The following is a 27,618-nucleotide window of genomic DNA, read 5'->3' on the forward strand; positions in this document are numbered from 1 at the left end:
ATCCTAAGATCGAGGTACTTTACCCAAATTCCTGATGTGCATGCTCCTGGTCTTTTGGGGATGTTTCTCTGCAGTGAGATCTCTAAGGAGAGTGACATTTTTTCTGTAAGAGGCCCTTATAACAATTTACATAATAACAGATTACACAAATATCTAGGTCCATTATGATACTGCAGATATAAAACAAGAAAACCCATAACAATTATTTCCAACAAATCTAGGAGACTTTTAAACTACTTTGACTGTTAGAAATTCCCTATATTGTCACCCTACCCTTTTTAGAACTAGTCTCCATTTAACCAGTGAGACTAAATATTCAAAATGGAATGATGAGGCTTCCCATGTGATGCCTATTAACATAATGGAATCTGCATTTCTAAATCCCCACAGAATAATTTGGAAAGGGTAGCCTGATGTATAATTGGGATCCAGTCACCAAATGGATTGAAGAAATCCAGTGAAGCAGCCTAATATTCAAGACAGAGCATAAATTGTTCCAAATGGAAGATAATTAGTACCTGTGATTACCCATCTAGGCATTAAAAAACGAACTGACATTTTAGAAATGCGGTTATATCCCTTGGTGGGTGATTATATTAAAGATAATTCTGATGACTGAGTATCCTTCCAGCAGGACAATCTTGTCAAAATCCTTTATTCACCTAAGGAATGTTTCTCTTTAATACACTTCAAAACCAAATTCTAACCATATATTAAGGAAATTAACAGCCTTCCTATTCTCTTTTGGCTGATACCTGAGATCTGTAACAACTGACATGCCTCACAGCAGCTCCCTTTTGGAAAGGACCATTCTAGAAACAAGGTCAATTTCTGACTTGCTATAGTTATTCAAAATAATAAAGAGCTACTTCCTATCATGATTTTGGGAACTACTGTTCTACAGCAAATCCACTACCATTAGAAATTTAAGAACATATTACCTGTGTTGAACAGCAATTTGGAATAAAATTCCTAGAATTTCTTTAATTACTCAGTATTTTTCTTTCATGCAAAAAGTGAACTTTTTAAAAATGACTGTATATTTTATTGTGTATACAACACATAGCACATCCAAACAGAAAAATTAACTGCAGAAGAGAAAGAAAATGTTTCTTAAAATATAATGCATAATAATTAAAAAATTGGCTGCAACATGTATCCTAATGCAAGGATTATGAAATGGTAAAAATTATTTTTTTGTTTTATTAGCTATTTGCTAATTATTAACTAACATAACTTCCAGTACTAGCAGCCATATGATGAAATTGATTTTCAAGTTGAAATTGGACCTAACAACTCAGGGTAACAACTCCTCTTTAAAAGTACAAAGCACTAGTATAACACTGATCACAAAAGAGCTACAGACTTGATGCCTTCTAGGAAGCATGGCCCTAAGTAAAAACTAAAACTTAAGGGTAGTTCTTTTGAAGACATTTGAAAATTGTAGCTTAAACGTCCAATATTATCCCCATAGTCTCAGGATTTGCTACAGGGAAACTGGGGTAGGTTACCCTTTTCTCATCCCTCTTCAGACCACCTCAAAAAGGCCCTAAAATGCAGTAGCCGCCACATGCTTGCAAAAATTTTACACTCACAGTGACAGAGTGTTGACTTCTGGGCTTTGTCAATGTTTAATGAAATGTTTGTATTAACTTTGATGGGTCATGATTTAGGCTCCTAGCCTCAATTTTTAGACACTATTTCAGGCACATGTGCTGCCTTCCATTATTGTTGGATGGGTGCTGAATACTTCGAAAAATTGGTTCAATTAAAATAATTACAAGGATTTAGCAATTTCTAAGAATGCTTTCATGAGGTAGTTAATAACCCTATACTTTCCTGTACGTGTTGGTTCTCATTTTTGGGCTAGAATGAATGGGGATTCCCAGAGATGCTTGTTCACACTTTATTAATATATAATTAGATTTTTTCTTTCATTAATGTATTCATACTTTATCTTTAATTACAAGCTTTGTTGCTTATGTAGCTCCTTAAAAGCAGAAGACCAAACTGAGTGTGCGTATTACTTTTATTCAGTGAATCCCCAGTCATCTGTATTCATGGACAGAAAGGAAAGCTTGGTAAATGAACAATCCCGCTGAAAGATTTGTGTGCCTCTGTGACCATTTGGCTTTCATGAGTATACCTTTTTGACCATAAAGGGAACTCTTGCACACGGTTGTTTGTGATAGGTTCCCAAGTCTTTATTCACAAACACAGAAATATAGTCCTCAAGGGCATCCTGAAACGAGAACTTAGGGAAGTTCTATTTTTCTTGCTGTCAGAAGATAATGTGGAAAATGACATTTCTCACTGCTTCTGTTTCTTACGGAAATTTTAACTTCCTGTGACGTAAGGTGAATGTCCATAATCAGCAGCTTCAAGCTGCATGATATGGCATGATAGAAGGACTCTATGTAATCCAGAGTTCGCACAGTAAACATTGGATTGAGCAGTGGGTTCACAGGCAAGCTCACATGCCTGTGCACAGTATTAACTTCTTCTGCTTCTGCATTGATCGTCTGCAGTGTCAAATCTACAGAGAAAGGAGAGCTGTGGCTGCTCATTTTTGTTAAATTTTGTGCACAGATGGGGATGCTGTGCTGTGCTAGGCCATCACTAGGAGATAAGAAAATTTCCTGCTCCTCTAGGACAACACATTTCCTGTTTGCACTAGCAAAATTGCAAATTTACACAGCCCAGCCAACACTGACCAGAACAGCTTTAGGGAGAGGCAGGAGAGGACTCATACAAGGGAACTCCATCCTTGAAGGTAAGAGAAGTCTTTACTGGACAAGTCCCTGAGCATCTCATTTAACTAGACCTGCTTTGAGCAGGGAATTAATTGAACTGGATGACCACCAGAAGTCACTTCCAGCCTAAATTATTTTCTGACTTTACAAAATGTATTTCTAAATTCTGTATCAGCTTTCAACTAGCAGATCTAAAAGGCAAAGATTCTCCTCTGAATGAGAGACAACACACAGTACTACTTTTCCTCCTTTTGGTCTGCATTTATACTTTTCGCTTTTGCTTTCATGCAGCATGATGCAATGAATATCGAGCTTGCTGAACAATATACAAGAACATTAGCTGTTGTACACTTTAGTGGTTTACAAAAAACTGTGCAGCAATGAGCTTCAGAACTGGAAGTCATTGTGAAGCCTACGGCATCACTGTGGAACAAGTGTAGGAGGATGAAAATAGTAGTGGAACCCACTTTAAAGGCATTCACTTTAATGCTATTCCTACATACAAGTAAACCAAGAAACTTGGTGATGAAGAAATTACAGATAACTAACATACTATAATGAAATGACAGGCCCTTGTTCCAGGCATTTGGGTAACATGAGTCTGATTGGGGTGCTTTGCAAGATGAAGATAGCTGACTTCACAAATGAGTCCTCCCTACATCTGGAAACATGGTGACTGTTCTGAATAAATAAATTTGCAGGAGGTTGTCAAGGCTTCTTATGAAACTAAGAACCTTTTTAGGCAGTTGGCTAAATGGTAATCTTAAATGTTTGAAATTGATTTATTTTGGGTGTTATTGTCAGTCATAATTGCTCAAAGTGTTCATTGCTAGACCATCAATACATTCACCTCTCTGGGTCAGGAAATATTCCTTGATAATATTGAAGGCTTTGAGAATCAAAAGAAAAAAAGGTAGTGTTTTCTTTACAACAGAAAATCTTCACGGACATCAGCAGATCAGCTTAATCCCATTCTTCTCTCTGTTGATTACAGCTCCACAAGTGAGTTTGATAGCTACGCCTTTACTATTCTACACTCTGAATAAAGAGAGTCAGATTTTTCTGCCCCTGATTAGTACTCTTCTTGAGCAGTATATTATTCTGCATACAGAGATAGGAGAAATTGTCAGGTGGTGCAAAACAGTGAATCTCAATGAATTCTGAAGGATTTATGAACATTTACACTAACTGCTGATATGACCTTTGTTTTCTATAACACTTCTTTCAATGTAAGATACAAACTATTGGCTAATAAGGGAGGGAGAGTCCAGTCTCAAATGACTGATGTGAGAAAGAAATTTAAAAATTTAGCATCAGACTTGCAAACACCTCCCCCAACTCCAGGCATGTAAATTTTCCAGCATTTAAGATTATGGATGCTAAGGGGAAGAAAAAAATGCAAACCGATATTCTCTTTCTTTTCTTTCCCCATCTACTCAATGAAGAAAAATTTTAAATCTTAAACCAGATGATATGTGTGGAATTAATGTGTACTGTTATTCACTTGAACCACATAAATGATACCACGTCTGGCCTAGCATCAATTTACATACTTTTTGAACCTATGCACTTCCATCAGCATCTGCTTAAGTTTGGAAAACTGACCTGATAAAACCCTAATGGTATATTCTGTGATCCATACACAAATAGATTTTCCACTAGCGCTGAGCTATTTTGTATAACAAAGGCATAACAATTTTACTATAATACATTACAACTATTGTAGCTGAGGTATTCTATTTAATCAGAAACTTTTGAGGAGTTCATAGGCCAGAGACCTTTATGCCTTTGTAAGATACATATATATGTGTATGAAAATAGAACTCTAAGTAGATAACTGTGGATGATGCTCAGATAAATTTGCCTTTGACTGCTATCCTTTCATTACTGTTTCCTCACTTTCTAACATGAAGTGATGGGCACTGCTTGGGTCACTAATTTTTCCTACCACTACTCAGTCTACAGATGAAAATATGAAATATCAAGGCATATGATCATTTCATCATTACAAAGGTGTGGGTACAGGAAAACAATCTCTCAACAACTGAGGCAGAAAATAGCACTAAATATTTATATCATAGGAATATGTATTATTATATAAAAAACCCCAGATTTACTCCTTCAATAGATGGTTATATTTAGTTACAGCTGTTACAGCATTATTGCAATTCTACCGTGTCGATGGTGATTTGCGTCTTTTATTTAAATAATTCCTGAAGATATCCTTAAGATAAACATAAAATTAATTTCTAATTTCTGAATGCTGCTTATAAACTGCTGTTTAGGAGTCTTATATCTAAATGGCCATGGATGGGCTATGTGTCTAGGTAAATTTGTATACACCTATTTTTTTCCTATATACCTATTTCATTTCATGCTTTATTTTTTGAAAATCAGCACATATAGAATATTTTTCTCAACTCAGGAGTTTAACGTACCAATACAAATAATGGACAATATGTACATATAAACCTAGAAAGAATTAAATGCATAGGCTAAGTTATAAGCTTGCAAACTCCAGGGCTTGCGGGGACATTAGTATTATTATGCCAAGGTCAGTCTATAGCATGAATGTCAGTCTCCTGCCCCCCGGTGGGTATCTGTCAGTGACAGCAGCTACATAGTAATAAAGCAACAGTGTAGTGACTCTGCTAATTTCTTGAACAAATCATTGGATTATGTGGCGTTGTTTTGCGAATATGACCAAATTTTTTTTGCTACTTCTTTTAAACATGAGAAAGTGAAGTGACTTGTGAATTTTGTGAAGTAGAGAGAATACTGCTTTCAGGGCTTGCAGAAAGCACAGCTGTGTGGATCCAATGCGGAATAATCATGTTTTCTTAGTATTGACTGTCATTAATCCTTTTCAGTTCTTAAAATTCATAACCTTTAATAGTTTTATAAATTACACTTGATTTTTAGCTAATGCTTGGATGTCTTCTTAGCCTATTTCATGGCAGCAGACTGTAATCAGTAAAAAACAAGATTCATCCATGTTTCAAATGTGACAAAAAAGTCTCTTTTGGCATGTGTTTAATTTTCTCCAACTTAAAACTCGAATTGTCTTCCACAAATTAAATATGAGTTGGTGATGTTACTTTACAAACCCCTGAGTTCTGGATGCAAAAGGGAGCCGTTACAATGCTACAGTGACGTGCATGCCTGAGTACCAACATATCGGGGAGTTCTCTGGTTTTTAATCCACTTTCTCTAGCAAGTGCTAAATCAGCTCTGACAGATGAAAAACTTCCAACATGTAAGATGTCTTTTGAGCAGCAAATATATTTGAAACGTACTTGATTGCACCTGGTATTAGCATAGTGCCTGAGAATACCAGTGATGCCATACAAATGAAACGCAGAGATTTTCGAGGAAAAAGACTGTCCTTTACATTTATACTAAAGGCCCTGTCACTCCAGCTGCATGTCTTCACTCAGCCTTGGGAGATGTAATCTGATGTGATCTGAGTCAAAGTAAACATTCAAAATCATTTCAACCTGGTTACAAAGGATGAAAACCAAAATGTATCTGTGAGGGAGCAGGGACGGAGGCTGCAGGTCTGTGGATGCTAGAGGATCCTGCCTGCCAAAACACACCCACCAGCAACTGCCACGGCAACAATGGGATCAAGCAGGACTAGGAAAATAGGATGATGTGATAACTGTGAGGGGGTTCAAAGGTTATTTTCCTGACATTTTCTAATCAAAACAAAATGATGTAACACAACACTGTCCTTTTTCAAGTTATTTTTTTGAAATAGGATTTTTTATTGTAGTTCTGCACTCCACCCCCTGGACAGCAAACATTTTTGATGGGAGAAAAATAAACAAACTTTATTTTAATAGTAAAACTTACCAGAATTCTGTTGAAATAGAAGCAGTCCCACAATCTCTACTAATAACTGTACAGATCAATCAAAACAGTTTACACCAGAGCAAGATGGGGTGGCATACTGGCTAATGAAACGCAAAGAACCTAAAAAATTTTTTCTCTCTACTTTTCAGAGATTTTCTGCAACATCAAAGGATTGTTTTCGTTTACCTTACAATTCATCATAAGATATTTTCAGTGGAAAGGCATTTGAGCTTGCAAAAGTAACTTTAATCTAAATATACTAGCTAAGACCTCTGGAAAAGGGGAAAAAAATGGAGAGACTTCTCCTAGTGAAATATTGCCCTTTATTTGCACAGTTTGAACTGGTCACTGATACAATATTTACCCCTGTGAGTTCTCATGTTGTCTGCTTTGATATGACTGTGTCTTTATAGCTCCACAAACAGCTGCATAAAGCCTATGGCCCCTGGCTCAAATCTCAGTCCACTCCATTGCTTTGCATTTCAGAAATATCTTTCGTACTGGCTAGAGTAACAAGGCAGGCTGTGAAAATTGCATAAGCATTGTTGAATGTCAACAATGCTGGAACCTAGACCAGATTTTGATGGTGAATTTCTCTCCTCAAAGTACAAGTCATTAGGCTTTGCTGTGCTTTTCCAGTTCTCTGCTCACGGCAGTTGGCATGGGTGCAGCAAGGTGTGAATAATGGCCCACCTGGCTACAGGACTGACATCACCTCGCATCAGTGTAGCATAGCAAAATGCCATGCACAAGTCTGCACTAATGCAATGTGCTTGCACCTGCCCTGCCAAGCAACCCCAGCCTGCTTTGCAGGAGGTTTTGTCAGTAGTTAGATAAAATGCAAACCTATGTCTACTTATTACAGCAGAAAGATTAGGTAACTGGATGGGGAAATCCTGCTACTTATGGAGGTTACTTTAATTCCTGGTTCTTTGGAGTTCAAGCAATTAATCCCTGCTTTGATGACTGCATGAACAAAAAAATGACCCGTTATGAAACTGTAGAAGTAGTATAAATATAATGATGAAAACTGAGGTAGGTTCCAGCTGGAATAGCCAGCTGTCTTGGGGAGCAGATGTCCCTTCCAGGACAAAATGATCATCCTGGTCAAGCCTGGCAGGTCTAATTAGCTAAGAGGTTCCCGGATAGTGGCAGTTTTGCCTATGTAAGGTCTGAAGGGCCTGCCTGTCCTCTGAATTTGTGAGAGATTGGGAAACACTGTAAGGTACACTGATTAACATGAATGCATTCCTCTTTCTCCAAACACAAATTAATTTTGCAAGCTGAGGTACGTGTGTGTTAAATTTCTCAACAGATGTGCTTTCCTGCATGGAGACATGTATTCTACATTTAGTATTCCTTACGACCAAGGTTATTTTCCTTTAAAGATGATGTCATCCTACTTATTATCCCTCTAGAGCTATTACTTTTTGGCATGTAAGCCCATCCAAACCTGGCATCTCATCTTCTGAACAGGCAAAATGCCACTGTAGCAGATGGGTGAGCAGTGAAACTAGCACAAGTGACAAGTCAGACCCTATCAGGGTAGCTTCCTTTCCAGGAACAAGGAAATGGCATTCAGTGGAGTTGTTCAGCACCTGAAATACAGGTATAAGGATACTATTAAGTGATTCTTGAGATTAATATTGAAGAATGCACGTTACCAAACACAGGCACATAAAGTGAAAAAAGTGGTTTTGGAGTTACTTCAGGCATAAGTTGCACAAACTGAGTCAAGAAATTACTTTTCTAATTTATTATGTGAAGTAAAGAGTTTTGCCTAAACACATTACTAAATGAATGAATTCTTGCTTAGCCTGAAACACAGGGGAAAAAAAATCCATGTAATAAATAATAATTGTGAAAAATGCCTTTACAAATTGAACTGTGTCAGTTGGTCTGATCTGGAATGGTTCTTAAGAACTTGCTCAGTTAAACAAGTTAGATTTTGCTTTGCTTTTTTGTAACAAGGTATCTTTCTTCTGAAATCAGATATGATACATGTAAAAGAAGGCAAAAAAAAAAAGGAAAACTCTCAAGTATTACACTGGTTTCATTTTCTTTTACACTAACATTAAATACTAAATAACAAAGGTATTAAGTAAACTTGGAAATAAACACATTTTATACACAATTTAAATTTAATGTCTACAGAATATCTGTATTTTTGGTAAATAGAAGTTAGTATAGCAAACTTATCCCCAATATAATTACATTTTAGGCATAAATGTGTGCTGCTGTATAGCTGTTATTCATACGAGTCACCAAAAAAAAACCAACAACCAAAAAAACCTAGAATAGTATGTGTTGTCCATGTGCTTAGGCACTGAAGTATCTGCATCTGTCACCAGGGAGGGATATCTAAACATTAGATAACAGCTAGGGAAAACTTCGGCTTGTCACCTTATTTCTGGCAATATGAGACTCGCAGAAGATGTCACTGATGAATGCTGTGGTTTCTGTTTCCCTCCTCAGGTGAGGAGTCACTTACAATTTTTGTGGACAAACGGAAGCTGAGCAAGAGGTCAGAAGGAAGTGATCCCAGCACGAACAGCTCTGTGGTGACCCTGGAGACCCTGCACCAGCTCGCAGCCTCCTACTTCATTGACAGGGACAGCACACTGCGCAGACTCCACCACATACAGATTGCCTCCACTGCCATAAAGGTAGGGGAAGTCTTCTAGGACCAACCTGCAGATGTGTTTCCAGATTCACTACCTGTTTCTCAGGAGAAATGTATTTTGATTAGTAAAAAAGGATCTGTTAGTAGAACGATAATTTTTGTTCTAAACTTTTTTACCTGAATCAAAGCATTCAATTGATAATGAAGATTCTAGTTTAGAAGAGGATCTAACGCAGTAAAGGTATTACTTTTGATGAGTGATACATAACTTGAATGATACAGGTGGTCCTTATAGAGGTGTTTGGTCTTTGAGACAATCTCCTTTACATGTCTGTCAGCAACTGCATTTATAGACAGACTCATATTTGTGTACAAGCACATACACTTCCCTCATATTTCTTTTCTTCTTTCTTTTTCTTCCTTTTTTCCCAAACATGGTTATTGTACTCCTGTGACTGAAACATTAATTTTTTGTTTGTTTGGTTTTGGTTTTTTAAGTAAACTTTGGAACAATTTGGAGTTCTTTCTTCTGCAATTTTGTGGAGGCACATCCTATTTTCTGTTAGGAATTTCTTTTAGTATAGTTTATTAGTCAAAGCATCCTGCCTACTGACTGCTGTAGGTCACTCATAGCACTGGAGGATGCTTGGCTAAGATCAGAGCCCTGACAGGTATAATATAAAGCACAACTGTTCTTTTGAGCAGCTCTCTAGCCTAATGTTGCTTATTTGAAAAAAACCTCTCTCAGTCCATTTCCAGCATTGAAGAGCAAACAAAATTTTAACTTGCAGTTGAATATGCATTAATTATGAAGCTTTTAATGTAAGATGTGATTTAGAATCCATTCTGTTCATTGAATCTTTCCACTGGTAACTAAGGTCTTCATTAAAGACCATTGGAAACCAACTGCAGTTTCCAACTACCTTAGCTGTTACTCAAGTAAATGTAAATTTATCTCCTTGGGAGTGCCAGGGCCTTGATAGGGAGAAGAATACAGCAGGAATTTGTGGCTCAGCAGCACCTGTTCAGTTTGGCTGCTGGTATAGAAAGGATATTCCTCCTGTCCATCTATTGTGGGCTAGCAGCATGACAGCTAACTCCAGCTCAGAGCTGGTCATCTGCAGGTGCAGGATGGTGTTCGGCTGTTCAGGCAGCACATCTGACAATGCAGCAGAATCAACAGTCTGATCTCATCTGAGGGCTGCCCGTCAGATCACACAGTCTTGCTGCATCCCTCTGATCTGACCTAACTTTGCACTCTCACTGTTTATTATGTAGATGTACAGCAACCTTTAAAACTAGGGTCCTTCCATCAAACCACATGCAAAACTTTCCTTCTATGTTAAGATAATGCATGGCTGAAACCAGTAGTAACTGAAGTGACAGAACACAGAAATTTAGAACCAAACAGTGTCTGAAAGAAATTTCTCCTTTCTATTCGCTGTTTTTTTTTTAAAGCAAATTTGTGTCATAATGCAAAATTCAGTCCTGCTTGTTAACAATTTACGTAATGAACATTCTGCATGTCCGAAGCTTTTTATAAACACTACAAAATGGTGACATTTTCTCTCCACGCCTTCACTGAGATGGATATAAATGCAAGCTGTAGTTCATCAGCAGTTCTGATTTGGTTAATTAACTGCAGGAGTCTTTAGAAAATGGTTCTCATATCAGATGCAACAGTGCTGACATATGAAACTCTTGCTTTTTAGTTTGCTTTCATTAAGAGTCTGGGAGCATTTGCATTAAAATTTTGTATTGTCAAAACATTTAATTGAAGAAAAAAACCTGTTTCTGTTGAAAAGTAGGAACATTCATACTCTTACTAGGAAGAACTTAACTGTCCTTTTGAGAATGCGTATCTGAATAAAACAAAAAAATATACATTTTGTAACAGACAAGACTTAAAACACAAATCAAAAGATATGGTATTTGTGGTTAAATTAGAACACTTCAGTGTACAAACTAGCTCTGCCACAAAGTTGTTCTTGGAGTTTTGGACTTCAAAGTGAACAGGAGTCATTTGATAATATTTGTTTGTTAGCTTGTTTGTTTGTTTTTCATGTTTCCCACAACTATGGACACTGAACCCGCAGCAGCAGTTAGAAACAACTTTGCACAACTATCTGTGCAACATGTATTTGCTGTTTATAGTGTCTGAGAAGGCTATCTTGATGGCTGTGACATCCCCCAAAACATTATTTGAAAAGAGAGATTAAAAATACACTTTCTTTCAAAAACACACAAAAAAACCCAAAGCCAGACATTTTTCATTCCTTTTTTTTCCAAAATCAGCATAAGCCTCTTTTTTCAAGGTTAGAGTTGATGACTCCTCACATCTCTTTTTTTTTCCTATTTTTATGCAAAAAAAGTTGTGTTTTCTCTTAAAAATCAAAAGGATAATAAACACCATGATAAATCTCCTAAACAAGTTACTGTATTAATTCTGTGTCCTTTCTTGTGATTTTTTTTTTTTTTTTTTCTCCTGACCTATCTGTCTTTAGGCTATCTGGTTTGGGCAGTGTAAATCAGTAACACGTTAATGAGATTTAATGATCATTTAACAACAGACATGTAATAATAAGATTATGAGAAAAAAATAATATCTCATCCACAGGAGCATGAAATAGTAAGAAAAAATCTAATAATACAACAGTAGTAGGGGTCTTGAAGCCACCTTAACAGTACCAACAAGGATGGATTTACCTAGGATGGGAAAGAGGATGAGCATTTAACAGAGTTATAGCAGTGGTCAGTCACTTGCTAGGATAGCAGTGAGCAGTTTGCCCATTCACAAACTAGGGCTGTGTCTAGGTTTGGCCATTCAGATCCTAATGTTTCCAGCTTCTCCATCTAGTACTTCCTTAATAGATGAAAGTCTTTAAAGATGGGACATGGAGAGGGATCAATTAAGTCTTTCAGTTAGAGAGCCAAATCAACAATAGATCAAATATTATGTGAGAATGATCAAGCTCAATCAGTATTCTGGAAAAAAAAAAAAATCACCAGCAATAAATACCTGTTTCCAAATTCTAAGAATTTATCTTTGGAGAGCAACACATAATAAAACATTTTTCTCCCTTATGTAATTAAAACAATTAATACTTGAGCAATTCTCATATTCTTCATTCAAATTCATTGAGATATGTGATAACTGAATCTTTTTTCTTACAGATCTTGATACATTATTTTGTGGGACTGGTGCATGAAGATAATATTTTGATAAATTTTATAATTAAGCTTTTCTATCAAAAAACTAAGTTATATACCAGAGAGAGGAAAGTATTAAGAAGGGAGAAGCTAGAATTACATTAAAGTCTTCATGTTTAATTTTTATTTATCTAATGAAAAACAATGCCATTCAGAGCAAAATTTGTTAATGTGCAGCATGAGGAAAGGAGTGGGAGAGATTTATTTGATGAATCAAGTTTGTTAATCAAATTAGTTTGTAATCAATTTTGTTAGCTGTGACAATTATCCTTAAAAATAACATGAGTACAACTGATTGAGGCTTGCACTAATCACATAATCAATACATTTTTTATTCCACATAAAAAAGGTAAAGTTACCACACCACATTTTCTAACTGGAAAGCAGACATCCATTGGAGCTATCCAGAGCCTGTATCAATATTTAACTTATTTAAAAATCCCTGATACATTCAATATTATTTTAATGCATGCATTTTAGTGTAAGCAGTTAAACTCATATGCTAAATCAACGGTTTGCAACCTCAAGGGCCTCGTTGGAAACTCACAAAGTGCCTGAGGGCTGCATCTAATTTACATATACATTTACATGAATGTACATCCTGTTGTGCTTGAAATATTACAGATCCAACATTACTTCCTTTGCATGCTCATTTTAGAGGCTTTTTCCTATAGAAATTTATCTTCAGATGCACTGATAGCTCTCCCTGTTAACACCCTTATTAGGATGATGGGGCGTGGTGTCCTCTTGCAAAATCCTGTACAGTCGTGGAAGCAGAATAGAAATAAAATTAGCAACTGTTTTTCTTTCCCTGTCTAGTATCTTTAATGAGCAATAGTCTCAGCTCTTCCGAGTCATTGTTCTTGCTTCTTTACAACCATGGTAATTTGCACCTGAGCTGGAGGCTCAGGGGAAGGTGAAATGACCTGACACCTAGGACTATGCAATGACTCTTACCCATATGACTGACCTCTTTCCTTTGCTGATTGATGGATGGTGTGAACAAGACATGAATGTCACAAGTTACTGTAGCATCTACTGTGATTCTGGCAACGTGTTCCTGTAGCATTTACTGTGATTCTGGCAATGTGTCCTGTCATTGCCCACTGGCAGAATGACCTTGGTGTACAACCCTGAGATCATGCATCCATACTCCTAGTAACTAATTAGGAGACTTTTTCAATGGAGGGTAGATGGCAGAGGGCAGTATGTAGTGCATCTACATTTCATTCTTCTTTCTGTCTAATGCAATTGGGAGACAGCAGTATACCCCTGCTCAAATGACCCTGGCTTCTGTTTGATAGAAGCCATAATTCCACCAGGGAATGGGACAACTCTGCATGGCGACAACTCGGCAGTGTTGTGCTGGTCCTCCCCTCTGCAAAACAACACCCTCTAAAAAAAAGAGAAAAAAAAAACCAAGCTGAAGCCGACAAAATAGTAGGTCTTCCACCAGGCAGTACTCAGGCGACCGGCATCCCTCTGCATGCCTGGAGCTGTGCTCGGAGCTGCTTCCCCCACTGCTGCCCTCCCCCACTTCACTTGCTCACCGCCCCCCGCCTGCGTGCCTCCTCCTACTTCGCTTAATGTAGTGCATACTGGAGGCAAGGCAGGAATGAGCTCATGGGTGGTCCCCCCTCTGCCTCCCGTGACAGGCAGTTTGTTTCCAGGTGCTTGCGGCTCCCCACAGCACCGCACAGAGCCCCTGCAGATGTTCAAGGGCTTTGCAGACCTCACCGTTTAGCAGGGAGTTGGCTGCCCGGAGTTGGCTGTCCAAAGTTGGCTGTGCAGAGTTGTCCTAGACCCATTCCACCACTGTTGCTAATGAACTTCTGCACTAAGTCTAAACAATTGTGCAGAACACATAAGAAACACATTGGTTTCATGGTAAATTAAATGTTATTGAATATTCTCACTGCATGCTGCAAAACGATAAACAGTTATGTTAGGCAATATAACATTGCTGCTTAATAAAGCGAGGCTGTTACAGCAGTGGTCTTTTGGAAGATATCCTCTTCCATTCCCAAATACATTTTCTTTCAAGGGAGCTGGAACAAGTGAATACAGCATAGGTGTTATCTTAGGGTCCAAATTGCTGTGGGACAGCCACAGTGCAACAAAAGAACAGGAGGCAACAGAAGAACAGACGCATAAATTGAATTTTCCACCAGCTATTTACAGCCAGATTACAGCCCATTTATTCCATCTGAGTGAGAAAGAATAACCATCTTTGAGAATGTGCCCTCTAATTTCAATTAAATTTTATTGTGCAATTCACTTTTTTCTTCCCCAAAACCACTTTTTTTTTTTTTGCTATGAGAGATTTAAGCACTTTTGTTGCCTCTGAAAACTTTAGATTACAAACAGTTTATAAGAACAGGGCTGTATTGTGATAGTAACTATATCTGATTATCTACAATTAACCCATGAATGACTCATGGTGGGCTGTTAGAGAGGAAACTTAGGGGTAATGAAATTTGTTTCTCACTCAAAACTCAGGCTGAAATACAGACCATATTTTTTGTCTCTGCTTTTTTTTCACCAAAAGTTTGCTTGCTTCATTTTTTTTTTTCTTTCATACCTCATACTTAAATGTGTTTTTCTGTGGATTCAAGTAATTACTGTAATCAAAAGTAGAAATGTTGAAATACTATACAGCCTTGCTCTTTGGTCAGGTTTCTGGCAAATTCTAAATGTAGGTATTTTTCACAGTTTTGTATGAACATTCAAATTTTCAAAGCTTTTGAAATCCAGATCTTGAACCTTTCTTGCTCTCACTTTCCCCATTCAGTTTGTGGACAACATGTAAGACTGTATAGCTGAGAAACCTTGTAAATGACCAAAACTTACGAAGGTCGAAAAATCAGCAAGAGCTTTAAGTTGTAATATTAGAAATATTGGGACAGAAGGACCTGTAATATCAAGTATGATTGTCCCTTTTCAAAAATTTATGGCCTCCCCATTGTGTAGGTATGGTGACATTACTTAAGTATGTCAAGGAAAAGCCACAGTACAGGTTTTCAAGGACAAGTATTTTTCAGGTCCATGGTGAAATTCCAAGTTCTCCACTACCTTAGGAGATCAGACTGCCTTCATACAAGAACAAATCTTGATTTCTTTCAAAGGGAGAGTTAAAAATTAAGATTTTCAGGAAACACATAGAAGTTGTGCTCCCAATTGTCTTGATGTGGCAAACTCCCATGATGCTTTTGTGAGAATTAAGTACTTTTGGAGGTGACTTTGAAAATCTCACTCATTAATAAAAGCTTCAAAGAATCGGCTCATTATTTATATGGCTAGTTATAGATTTTTAAGTTTAAAGTTGGGTCATTATCTAATCTTACCAGAGAATCTGAGACCTGCAGTTGCATCTAGCTTCCATTACATTTTGGCCATCACCTAGCTCCTAAGGGTCTTTCAGTAATCTGAGTTTAACTGTGGATTTAGGTAGGCAAGTTTAGACATTTGGGATCAAAATGCTGACATTCTGGTCTTTGAGCCCAGCTAAATCATGCCACAAAGCATGTCACAGAGGCTATGTTGCTAACACCAATTAACTGTGAAACACAGGACATGACCTGAGAGCTTTAACACAATATTGTGCCCAGAAAAATACACTGTGTTTCTCAACAAGGTTTATTTGCTCAGGAGCAGCCCTGGATTTTCATAGTTATACCCCTTCTTTTCCTGAAGCTAGACCAATTTCAGGTAGCTGGGATGTCTCTGTACCATGTTCCTGCACAGCACAGGATTTGTGTTTGTCTCATGAAATACATGAGGCTTTGTATATTTATGTCTGGGAATTGTTGGAGACCTTTGGATCAAACTCACCATAGGTATAACAAAATCTTCTGACTGCTATTTGTGGACCATTAACTAATTCTAAGAATACACCAAGTGTAAATGTTAGGGATTTATTTCCATATCTTGTTCATGGATGTAAGGTGTTGATATTAAAAACAACTTTAATTCATTTGGACAGTTGAGTTTTAATTAAATTGAAACTCCAGGGCTGCTTTCTCTAAAAGGTAATGTAGAGGTCAGCTGGTGTGAAACAGCAAAATTCCTTTCAGAACCTGGCCCTCACTATTTCAAACAGTGAGAGAAAAGGGGGGAAAAAAAGAACCATCAAGTTAATGCAATAACATGTTTTGCTAAACACTCTCAGAATGCATACTCAGCAACATAATTGACACGATACATCACAGCAGCTGCAGCATGACACTCGTAAAAGGATGTGTTTTAGCAGCCACTAATACAAACACAGTGTCTCATTATATTTTCAGCAATGTGCATAGAGGAGTAATGAGTGCAAGAAGTTATAACATCACCAGCTAGCTGGTATCACAGCATGAAATGCTTTCAAAGCAACCAAATCGCACATAATACAGATGCTAGGATATGCATTTTGGAAAGACTTAGATAACTATTCTTCACTTTAAAAAGCAAATCAACACAAACCAACAAAAAAAAGATAGACCATACGACATGATAGACCATTACAAATTGAAGGACTTTGTTATATGATTTATGTAGTTTAGTCAAAAGACAAGGGTAAAAAAACCCCAAGAAAATAAAAGACTGCCAAACCGTAAGCAGGTTATAAATATACATATGCAAACAAGAGACCTTAACAGCACTCACACAACACTTGCCATCACACTTGTCAAAAACTTATAAACAATTCGTACTACAGTTCCTTAATTGTTTCATATTCTTTTTTTTTTCCCTTAAAAAGTGAAACTACAGTAAATAACCCCAGAAAATGGAGAAGGCTTTAATATTGGGAGATCCACAGTGAACTTAGTGAACAATGCAGTTAGAGCAGAGCATTCCAGCACTAATTGGAGGCACCAAGCTTTGTATGGATTTTAATTTGGTCTTTATGCTGGCTGTGCAGTGGTTTGTGTATGGGTTGAGAAACTTACTCCAGCACTCTCCATGTCCTCCACTCTCTAATTGAAAGCTGTTGCCTGTCAGCAGTTCAGAAAATGTCAAGCAAGGACTATAAAATTCATTTCCTTACATCTGAACCATAAGAAATACAAGATAGCGTGTATCGACAACATGTATGAACACAAAGGTCAGATTAGGAAGAATATCTCAGGGTAATAGAGACTCAGAGTCAGAAGAAATAAGCTTAGAGAATAATAAAAGGCTGTTGAGAGGCTTCAGTGTTCATATAATTATTCTTATAGATTTTATACCCATAATACAGTGTGAGTAAGAATCATATAATCTATAGCCATGCACTACGCATGATATACGTATTTACTGCAGCAATATTTGGAATCAGATTCCAGTCTCAGGTGTTCTTTCCATGTCTTTTCATAAGTTTGTGGGATTTAAAGAAAAAGATTTGCTTTCACCATAGATTAAACTACACAATAACAATGGAACCGCATAATCAAAGTTATAGAGCAATATACCTAAACTAGTCATCTAACACTAAAGAAGCATCCATATGAAATGAAGTTTAAATCTTCTGTATAAAGTTCTTTTCTTTTCTAAAATAAATTTATCCAAGCATTTCCCTTTAGTTGAACATCTGATAGGTATTTAATGATTAAATTTTAGATCAATTCTAATTGCTAACACTGTAAGTAGGCCTTCAAATATGCAGGAAAACATGTAAAATGTAAAAATAAGAGTTGGCAGTACCACCGAGACAGAAAGGGCAAATGTGTTACAATCATTTACAAAAAGGAATAAATGGGTGGGAAGTAATGAGGATACAACCTAAAAATAAATCCCTAAAAATGTATATGTGACCCAGGCAGAGAGCAAGCCAGCAGATGTGCACATTATGGATAGTAATGTGTTTTCTTTTGAGAAATTAGAATGACAACCACATAAGGGATAGTTTGACCGGAATATGGTAAAATAAGGTGGATGTGCAGAATGTCCTGCTGCAGATGTCACAGTAAGTGAGGTGCAGAATGTTAGGAATTGTAGTGATACGGACAGCAAAAATAAGTCAGGAGTTTACATGCACTCTAGGGGAGGAAATGTAAGACACGGGAATAGCTTAAATTAGTACATTTTTAGAGATATTGCTGAAAAGAATATTGCAACTAAGTTGTAGAATTGCACAGAAATATATGATCATAGGTAGAATCTCCATGGAAAATCTGGTTCTTAATTAACCTGCCCTTATCACTTTGACTTTTGAGCTTAAAAACTTTAAATAGTTTTTATGTGATGTTTAGGTTCTAATGTTAACCTTTAACACTTATTTGTTTCTTTAGCACAAGTTATTATAATTTTTTCTCTTAAAATACAATATATATGTAATTTTTAAAATGGACCACATTAAAGGTAAAATGTTTGCAAATTATTCAAAGACAATTTTTATATTCACCTAGATTTTCTTTTTCCTGTCACTTCACAAAGAAAAAGAACATTTTAACTTCTTACTCTGATTTAAGAAGTACTGTATTTTTTTATTTATATTTCCCCAACCTAAGAAAATTATTTTCCATTCAACTGCAGTATTATTATGACTAAGAGCATCTGTGAGTCTTATAAATAGCCAAATCATGCTGTCTTCTTGAAGCTAATGGGGACACAGTGAAAAATCCCAGCAGCCTCAGCATTGCATGTTGGAACTGAGCCATAACGATATAAATCCCATTCCAATACTCTTGGGAAGTCCTTGCGTGGGATTTTGCAGTTGAGCTAAGTGTAGACTGTCTCCCTTAACAGTATGTGCCCCCAGATTTCTTTGGAGCATTTTGTCCATTATATAGTAATGGGGTTATGTTTGGAAAAGGATGGAGGGTTAGGAATTGGGCTTTACTTCAGTAGGCTTCTTTGCTTTTGCTTTCTGCAGATACCTTGAGATTTTTATGAACATGAAGTATCATTTTAATTTGTATCTGTGCTGTCCTCTTTGTTTCTAATTTCATCTTTTAAACAAAATATATAGATTTCATTTAGTGTTTGTTGTTCCGCTGTCTCTTCAGGCAATAAAAGTTGTGAAAAATAATATTACTATTCATTTAAGTAAGATGTGGGCAAGCAAAAATATCTAAATGTAAACTGAAACAAAATACTCAGCTTTTATTGTGGTTTTTGCTAAGACTATTACTTCTCCATAAGAGAACTTCACTCTCATCTGTTCTTGAAGATTAATTGAAAGGGGTTTACGAGGGGATTGATGCATGGACTCAGGTCTGATGGATCGAAGACTCTTTATTATCAGAAAGCTGCATTTATATAGTTTTGCTAAAGTGTACACACACTGTCCACGCGCTCTTTTACACATCATAACTGGTTACTACTCTCTCTCCATGCGCCTATTCTCTACATTTCATTGGCTGCTATTTAGGAGGCTCACATTCCTCCCATATCTAACTGGCTGCACCTGTTTTCTTCCCTGTTATCTTTCTTTACTCCTGTTCAAGGTTCAGGGCAGAAACTGCCTGAATCTTATTAACTCTTTTCATCCCTTCTCTCCTCGTTCCTCCTCAATGCAACAGTGCCTGGCTGGCTTCCAAAGGCCTCTGACTTACTCCTACAAGGGGTAACTTGTTCTTTCTGAAAGAATGCCTGTCCTCATTCTCTGTATGAGGCTGATGCACCTTGATTTCTGAAAGTATGGGAAATAGAGGCTCTGGTACCACTGCCCTGACTTGTTTTCCAGCAGCCTCATTTCCTGCAAACTTCCCTGTTGCTTTACATAAGGACATATAAGAACATGACTTCTGACACTCAGTGGATTTAAAATGTCCTTGGAAAGGGAAAATTGCGGCTCTTATGCCAGAACCGTCAATGTTGCCTGTGATTTCTGATGAGGTAAATCCTCACTTTCAGTTTCCATAGCCCCAGGAGCATCTGCAGAGTCGGCATTACAGAACAGCATAAGGAGTAATCGTTTTCTCCTCCCTACCTGACCCCTCTCTCAAGTATCTTTAGAAGTTAGTTCAACCTATATATGTTTCCTGCTAGTTCAGAGCTGAGGCATTCCTGACAATCTTGATTTCTTGTCTAATTTTCCTGTGGCACTGCAGAGATTCAAAGACTTGTTTCAATGCTCTTGTGGATTCTCTTGAAATTTACAGATAATAAACGGCTCTTTGAGATAGTGGGGAATAGACTTGAGCAGACAGGTGATTGCTTCCTATCAGATGAACCTAAACAGTCTTAAAAAATCATGATATTCTCAAATGTAACAATGGAGCAGAATTAAAATAGTCTGAGTCCATTTCCAGTTCCTAGAATATTCTGATTTCTGAGGTATTTAATGCTTTATGTGCAGATAATACATCTCAATTTTACTGTTGTTGTAATGTAGTAGTCTCGTTCACATTAAGTTCCTGAGAGTGTAGAAATAAAGGAGAGGGAATGGAGGGATTAGACTGATTTCTTGGGAAGCTTTGTGGTTTCATTCGATGAAATTGAAAGTCATCTCCTTGCCCAAAAACTTGAAAGAAGTCATTATTCCACTTCTACTGAAGTTAATGGAAATTTTGCGATTTATTTCATTTGGAAAGATCAAGTTTACTGTTCCTATTCCATCTTAAAACAGCAAATGACAGAAAAATATGATGGGAGCAATTCCAGGTCTCCTGAGTATAAGGTTTTTTCTGTGGAATTAAAAATTCTGTCCTATGCTATCAACACTGCTGCTAGAAAATGTGTTGAAAATGTTACATCCGTATGAAGTACTGCTGGCAATTAAAAAAATGCTGGCAATTAAAAAAAAACAACAAACAAACTGAGAACATGAATCCAAATTCTTACATTGTGGGTGCTATTAGTTTGCCTGTACCTGCTTCAGAAATGTTCATCTAGCTGGTAACATGATAAGTGTCAGTGCTTGGAACATTCAGAAGAATTGATTTATTTTAATTACACACTAATTAGTGGGGGTCTTTTAGTATGCTCAATGACACAAGTAGGGCAGCAGAGCAGCAACTATTTTGTGATAAAGGAAAATGCTGAAAGAAAGGTGCTTTTGTGAAAAACTGGGAAGCCTGGGGGGACAAAAAGAAAGTTGGCAGGAGATTCACTTCTAAATAGAAAGTACATTTAGTTCCTATTCATTTGATCAACTTTTTTTTAGGTGAAATGAGCACTGACTGCAGAATGTGCAGGGATGACAATGTGTGGGAACATGGGCTGGAAGACAAGTCCTGAAGGTGAGGTTGGTAGGAGAGTCAACAGGAAAATCCTAAAGACTTCAGGTTTTTCCCTGCTCCATACTTTTGCCCTTTCTGCTGTCTGCACCAATTGTTCAGAAGAGACCTTCTTCCATGAGTAGTCATGTATATATGATGAGTTTGCTCTAAATCATTATTTTAATGTTTAAAATATTAAAGCGTTTTATACTAATATGAATGCAGCTGCCTATTTTGAAATGACTAGTGTTGTCTCGTTCTCCTTTGTGTTGGCTTAGTTATCTTCCTTAGGCGTCAAATACATTTTTAAAGAGTCTTGCTGAAGAGGATAGTCCTTTATGTAAGACAGCACACCACCTCTGCATGGGCATGTAGTTAGGAATATTAGCTTTGTGCATTTAAAAGGATGCACCAGGAACAAAATCTCTGCAGAAATATATTTCCCTTTTATTAGCAAAGCCTTCTATAGGCTTTATTATCATGGACAAAAAAATCACACTGTTTCCCAGGGAAATACTACCCACTGATATCACAAGAATCCAGCCCTGCTTAAGTGCTAGGAGGTATGTTCTCAGTGCATTTATAATCGGGTCATTATCACCATGGTTATGAGATTTAACTGACTGAAAACTGTAGGCATTTGTATCATTAATGCCAAATGTTATAGTTTATTTCTGGGAACTGAAAACCCTGCTGCCCAGGGAAACCTGTTTTGCGATAATCTTTGAAAACAAGGCACTTGAGAATAGCCTGCCTGGTTCATGTCAGATGGTTTCACACATATTTTGTTACTGGTTCTTAGGGGCTTTCGGTTATTAAATAACTGTTCTCTGGTATTTGTCTTTGTGAGTTAGTGTTCTTTATGGACTTCAGGTCTAGCCCTTACAAAACAAGCATGTGGTTATGATGCTTTTTTCTCATATGCAATCACTTCTGGACTATGCTAGCATCTTAGCATAATCTGAATTTACATTTTATTTTTCCCTCTCCTCTTTTTGGTTTATGTCTCATTGTAGGCTTTCAGACAAAACACTTTTCAGCTGTGATCTTGGGACTGAATATAGTCATATTTCTCTGCTTGTAAGATAATTAAAGAAGTACAATTATCCTTCCAATTTTTTTTCTATTTTTCCTGAAACAAAAAATCTAAAATCATCAACGATTTCAGTAACATTTCGATCAAACTAGAATGAACACATTTGGACCTTTTTTCCCCCTCTGTAGTCTGATTCATTATCACAATGAGCTACTCCAAAATGAAATCTTTGCATTTGATCAGAAAAATTTGCCAGAAATTTGAGGCTTTCATTTATGAACTACTCAAATTTTTCTTCTGATTTACAATCTTTGTTGAGAAGGATTTGTACAGAGTATGATAAAGCATATGTATCTACATTGCTTTGACCTCTGCCTTGAAGTGTCATCCATGGAAAGTTGAAGTTTGGATGATTTTTACCTACAAGTCTTTCCTTGTTGTATACTGGGACTGCACATTTTGATTTGATAAGGGGATAAAACCAGATCAGATGAAGACGTCCTTGGAAATGGCATAGCAACGTTGGGAGCGACACCACTAGCCCGGCCGGAATGCAACTGTACTTCATTGGGGGCTCCAGGTGCTTCACCAGGGGTCTAGCTCAAATGCGTCTATGCAAACGCCCGCAGCATGGGCAATAAACAAGAGGAGCTGGAGGTGCCTGCGTGCCTCCAGTGCTGCGATCTGATCCGCATCACAGAGACGTGGTGGAACGACTCCTGTGATTGGTTTGTTAGATTAGAAGGGTATTAGCTCTTCAGGAAGGACAGGCAGGGGAGGCAAGGAGGGGGTGTTGCCCTCTATGTCAATGAACAGCTAGAATGCATGGAGCTCCACCTGGCGAATGAAGACGACAAGACTGAGTGCCTTTGGGCCAGGGTGAAAGGAAGGAGACATTACAGTGGGAGTCTGCTACAGACAACCTGAACAGGAGGACCAAGTAGACGAGACCCTTCATAGACAGATAGGAATCACTTCTCATTCACAAACCCTGGTCCTCAGGGGGCCTTTAAACCACACTGATATCAGTAGAGAGACAACACAACAAGGCATAAGCAATCCAGGAGATTCCTGGAATGCATTGATGATAACTTTCTCCTCCAAGTGATAGAGGAACCAATGAAGAGAGGTGCCATGCTAGACCTCGTCCTCACCAACAGGGAGGGGCTGGTGGGCAATGTCAAGCTCATGGGCAGCCTTGGCTCCAGTGTCCACAAGATGGTGGAGTTTAAGATCCTAAGGGCATCAAAGAAGGGGACTCTCAGCAAGCTTGAAACCCTCGACTTCAGAAGAGCCAACTTTGCCCTCTTCAGGAACCTCCTTGGTTAGTTTGCCATGGGACAAAGTCCTGGAAGGATTGGGAGACCAGGAAAGCTGGTTGACTTTCAAGGATCATCTTCTCCAAGCTCAAAGGCACCGCAACCCTACAAAGAAGAAATCAGGCAAAAATGCCAGGAGACCTATATGGATGAACAAGGAACTCCCAGCCAAAATCAAATACAAAAGGGAAATACACAAAGGGTGGAAGCAAGGACAGGTAACCTGGGATGATTACAAAGTGACTGTTCATGAAACCAGAAACCAGGTTAGAAAAGCTAAAGCCCAGACAGAATCAAATCTGGCCAGGGACACTAAAAATAACAAAAATGCATTCTACAGGTATATTGGAGAAAAAATAAAAATTAGGGAGGCTGTGGGGCCTCTCCCAAGGGATACAGGTGAGCTGGTTACTGAGGATAAGGAGAAGGCTGAAGTACTCAAAGACTTTTTTGCTTCCATCTTCACTGGTAACCGTTTGAACCACACCACCCAAGTCACAGAGGACACTGGGCCTGAGAGAGTGAAGAAGCACCCAGGGTAGGAGCAGATCAGGTCCGGGAACACCTAGAGAACCTGAGGGTGCATAAGTCTATGGGACCTGGTGAGATACATCCACAGGACCTGAAGGAATTGATGGCTGAAGTTGCTAGGCCACTAGCCATCATATTTGAGAAGTCGTGGCAGTCTGGTGAAGTTCCCACAGACTGGAAAAGGAGAAACATAACCCTCATTTTTAAAAAGGGAAGCAAAGAAAACCCAGGGAACTACAGGTCAGTCAGCCTCACCTCTGTGCCAGGTAAAATCATGGAAGAGACCCTTCTGGCATCTGTACTAAGGCACATAAAAAATAATGAGGTGTTTGGTGACAACCTACATGGCTTCACTAAGGGCAAATCATGCCCGACTAATTTGGTGGCCTTCTCTGACAGAGTTACAGCTCTGGTAGATATGGGAAGGGCAACAGACGTTGTCTACCTAGACTTGTGCAAGGCATTTGACACGGTCCCACATGACACCCTTGTCTCTAAGATGGAGAGACATGGACTTGATGGGTGGACCATTCGGTGGATAAGTGACTGGGTAGAAGGGCGCACTCAAAGAGTTGTGATCAATGGCGGAGACCAGTGACAAGTGGAGTTCCTCAGGGGTCTGTTCTGGGCCCAGTGCTGTTTAACATCTTTGTCAGTGACACGGACAGTGGCATTGAGAGCACCCTCAGCAAGTTTGCCGATGACACTAAGCTGTGTGGCATGGTGGACTCGCTTGAGGGAAGGGAGGCCATCCAGAGGGACCTTGACAGGCTTGAGCAATGGGCCAATGCAAACTGCATGAGGTTCAACAAGTCAAAGCGCAAGGTCCTGCAACTGGGTCAGGCCAATCCCAGGCACAAGTAACTGGATAGAGAGTGGCTTGAGAGTGGCCCTGAAGAGAAGGACTTGAGAGTGTTGATTGATGAGAGACTCAACATGGAACAAGTCCAGAGGAGGTCCACAAAGACAATCCAGAGGCTGGAACATCTCTGCTATGAGGATAGGCTGAGGGCACTGGGATTGTTCAGCCTGGAGAAGAGAAGACTCCAGGGGACCTTATAGCTGCCTTCCCATACCTGAAGGGAACCTACAGGAAGGCTGGTGAGGGACTTTTTACAAGACTGTCCAGCGACACAACAAGAGGAAATGGTTTTAAACTGAAGGAGAGTAGGTTTAGACTAGATCTTAGGAAGTTCTTCAGTACGAGGGTGGTGAGACTCTGGAATAGATTGCTCAGAGAGGTTGTGGATGCCCCCTCCCTGGAGGTGTTCAAGGCCAGGTTAGATAAGGCCTTGAGCAGTCTAGTCTAGTTGAGAGGTGCCCCTGCCCATGGCAGGGAGGTTGGATTAGATGATCTCTAGGGTCCCTTCCAACCTAAGCCATTCTATGATATTCTTCTTGCAATGTATTCTCTATGTAGAAGCTAAGAGTACCAGAGCAAAGGAGCTGACAGAGGAAGGCAAGGGTTCTTGGAAAGGTAAAAGAATGAATAATACAAATGTATAGATTTGAGTGAAAACATAATGTTTGGAAAAAGTCCTTATTTATTGCTCTATTTAGAAAGCATTATTTATGATTGCTGTTATTAGAACAATATTTTATTGCTTACGTATAATAACCACAAATGTCTGTAATTCATCTCGAAGTCTAACCACACTCAGTTTTTTTCATGCATATAGAATCATATAATTTTCTTTTGATTCAGTGGATTTATATAACCAGTCTCTAAAAGTAAAAAAAAAACATTTAATGATTATTTTTACCCCTTCTGACTTTTGGCACACCTGAATACATCAATGTTATCACTCCCATAATCAAAACAGTGGTAATCTTTACCTATATCTTGCATAATCCAAATGAAGAATGAAGATACATGAACAAAAAGGGACACAATAATTAAAAAGCTACTTACTAATCTTCCTTATTTTGTGATTTCAGCAGGCATAAGAATAATAAGAATGGATAGGAATTGTAAAATGGGCTTTATAGTTTATACATTTCATATAACTTTATGAAACTGCATTGCCTTATAGATAAATGGTTGAAAAGAATAATAATAATATATAAAACCCCATAGCACTAAAATAAATGGATCCTTAAATAAAGAATTGCATAGATAAATGCTGAACATACATAGTCTTTCAGTACTAGAATAAAACTCATAAAAATATTCACCTCTCTTTTATCGCCTTCTGGCTGTTTATCTTATTTAGTGTAGGTGACTGCCTTTGTTATTGTGTAACAGATTAGGATTCTGTATATGAGCTGGGGGTACTACACAAAAAAGAGATTTTAGAATGGAATTTTAGACCACTTGTTGTGAGAGTGAGGGCACTGAAGGATCACAGATAAATCAAAAATATCATTCCATCCATGTCCAAGCCAAATTCGATGCCCATGCAAGAGTCTTTGTGCTGATTCAGGATGATTAAGGAAAAAACACGGTAAATCTGGCCCTGGCATAAATACTAAAGACTGCCAAATATGTGCAGAGACATCCTGGCTCCCTCTCATTTCCTTATGCAGCTGGCAGTCTGCTAACAAGTTTGGCTGAAGCCAGTTCTGTGTGTCCTCTCCATCGGCTGCTGGCATTGCAAAGGGTCTCCTTCTCCACTTGGGAACACTAGTTCAAAGGGATGGAAAGGTGTCAAGATCTTGGAATACCCTAAGATTTTGTATTTACTTTGCAAAAGTGCGAGATATCTTGGAAAATACTATATCTTCGTGGTTTCAAGAATAACATGATCCAGCTGCAGCCACCCACACATGCTGGTGGCAACACAGACTGTAAGAGAGCCAGGCAACCCTAAGCAACATGAAAATTCATGGATTATTTTAGCAAATCTTCATATTCTTTTTGAAACAAATTGTTAAAATAGCATGCTCCCTTCTGTTCATAAGAATTAAGGTTAGTTTTCTGTTTACATGTCAGACGTCTTCTCAGTGGAGCTGTGTACTTTGGAAATGAGCTCCTTGACCCTATAATTTAGGCTTATTCTCCAGGAGATCCAGAACTGAATATAACAACTGAAGTAACAGAAAATAGAAGTAGTTGTATGCAAAACTGAGGCATATCATCAAATAAGGGTAAATCTGGCCACAACCTCTGAGACAGCAAAAGGAAGAGAGATTAAGAAGTTCCAGGATGGGAGCAATTTGGGAGGGGGTA

The 27,618-nt window shown here is 38.1% G+C and overlaps 1 protein-coding gene across 2 annotated transcripts in view; it reads left to right on the forward strand.

The window, feature by feature from the left end:
- The window catches only part of BRINP3 (BMP/retinoic acid inducible neural specific 3), a 210,256-nt gene that overhangs the window by 114,124 nt on the left and 68,514 nt on the right, over positions 1–27,618 (forward strand). For both annotated transcript variants that reach the window (XM_086462715.1, XM_086462716.1), the window contains one exon: positions 9,084–9,274. In XM_086462715.1, coding sequence (XP_086318841.1) covers positions 9,084–9,274 — 191 coding nt within the window. The remainder of the gene's footprint in view (positions 1–9,083; positions 9,275–27,618) is intronic.

Source organism: Leptosomus discolor, chromosome 3 (genome assembly GCF_034619465.1).
Source record: "Leptosomus discolor isolate bLepDis1 chromosome 3, bLepDis1.hap2, whole genome shotgun sequence".
Classification (NCBI taxonomy): Eukaryota; Metazoa; Chordata; class Aves; order Leptosomiformes; family Leptosomidae; genus Leptosomus; species Leptosomus discolor.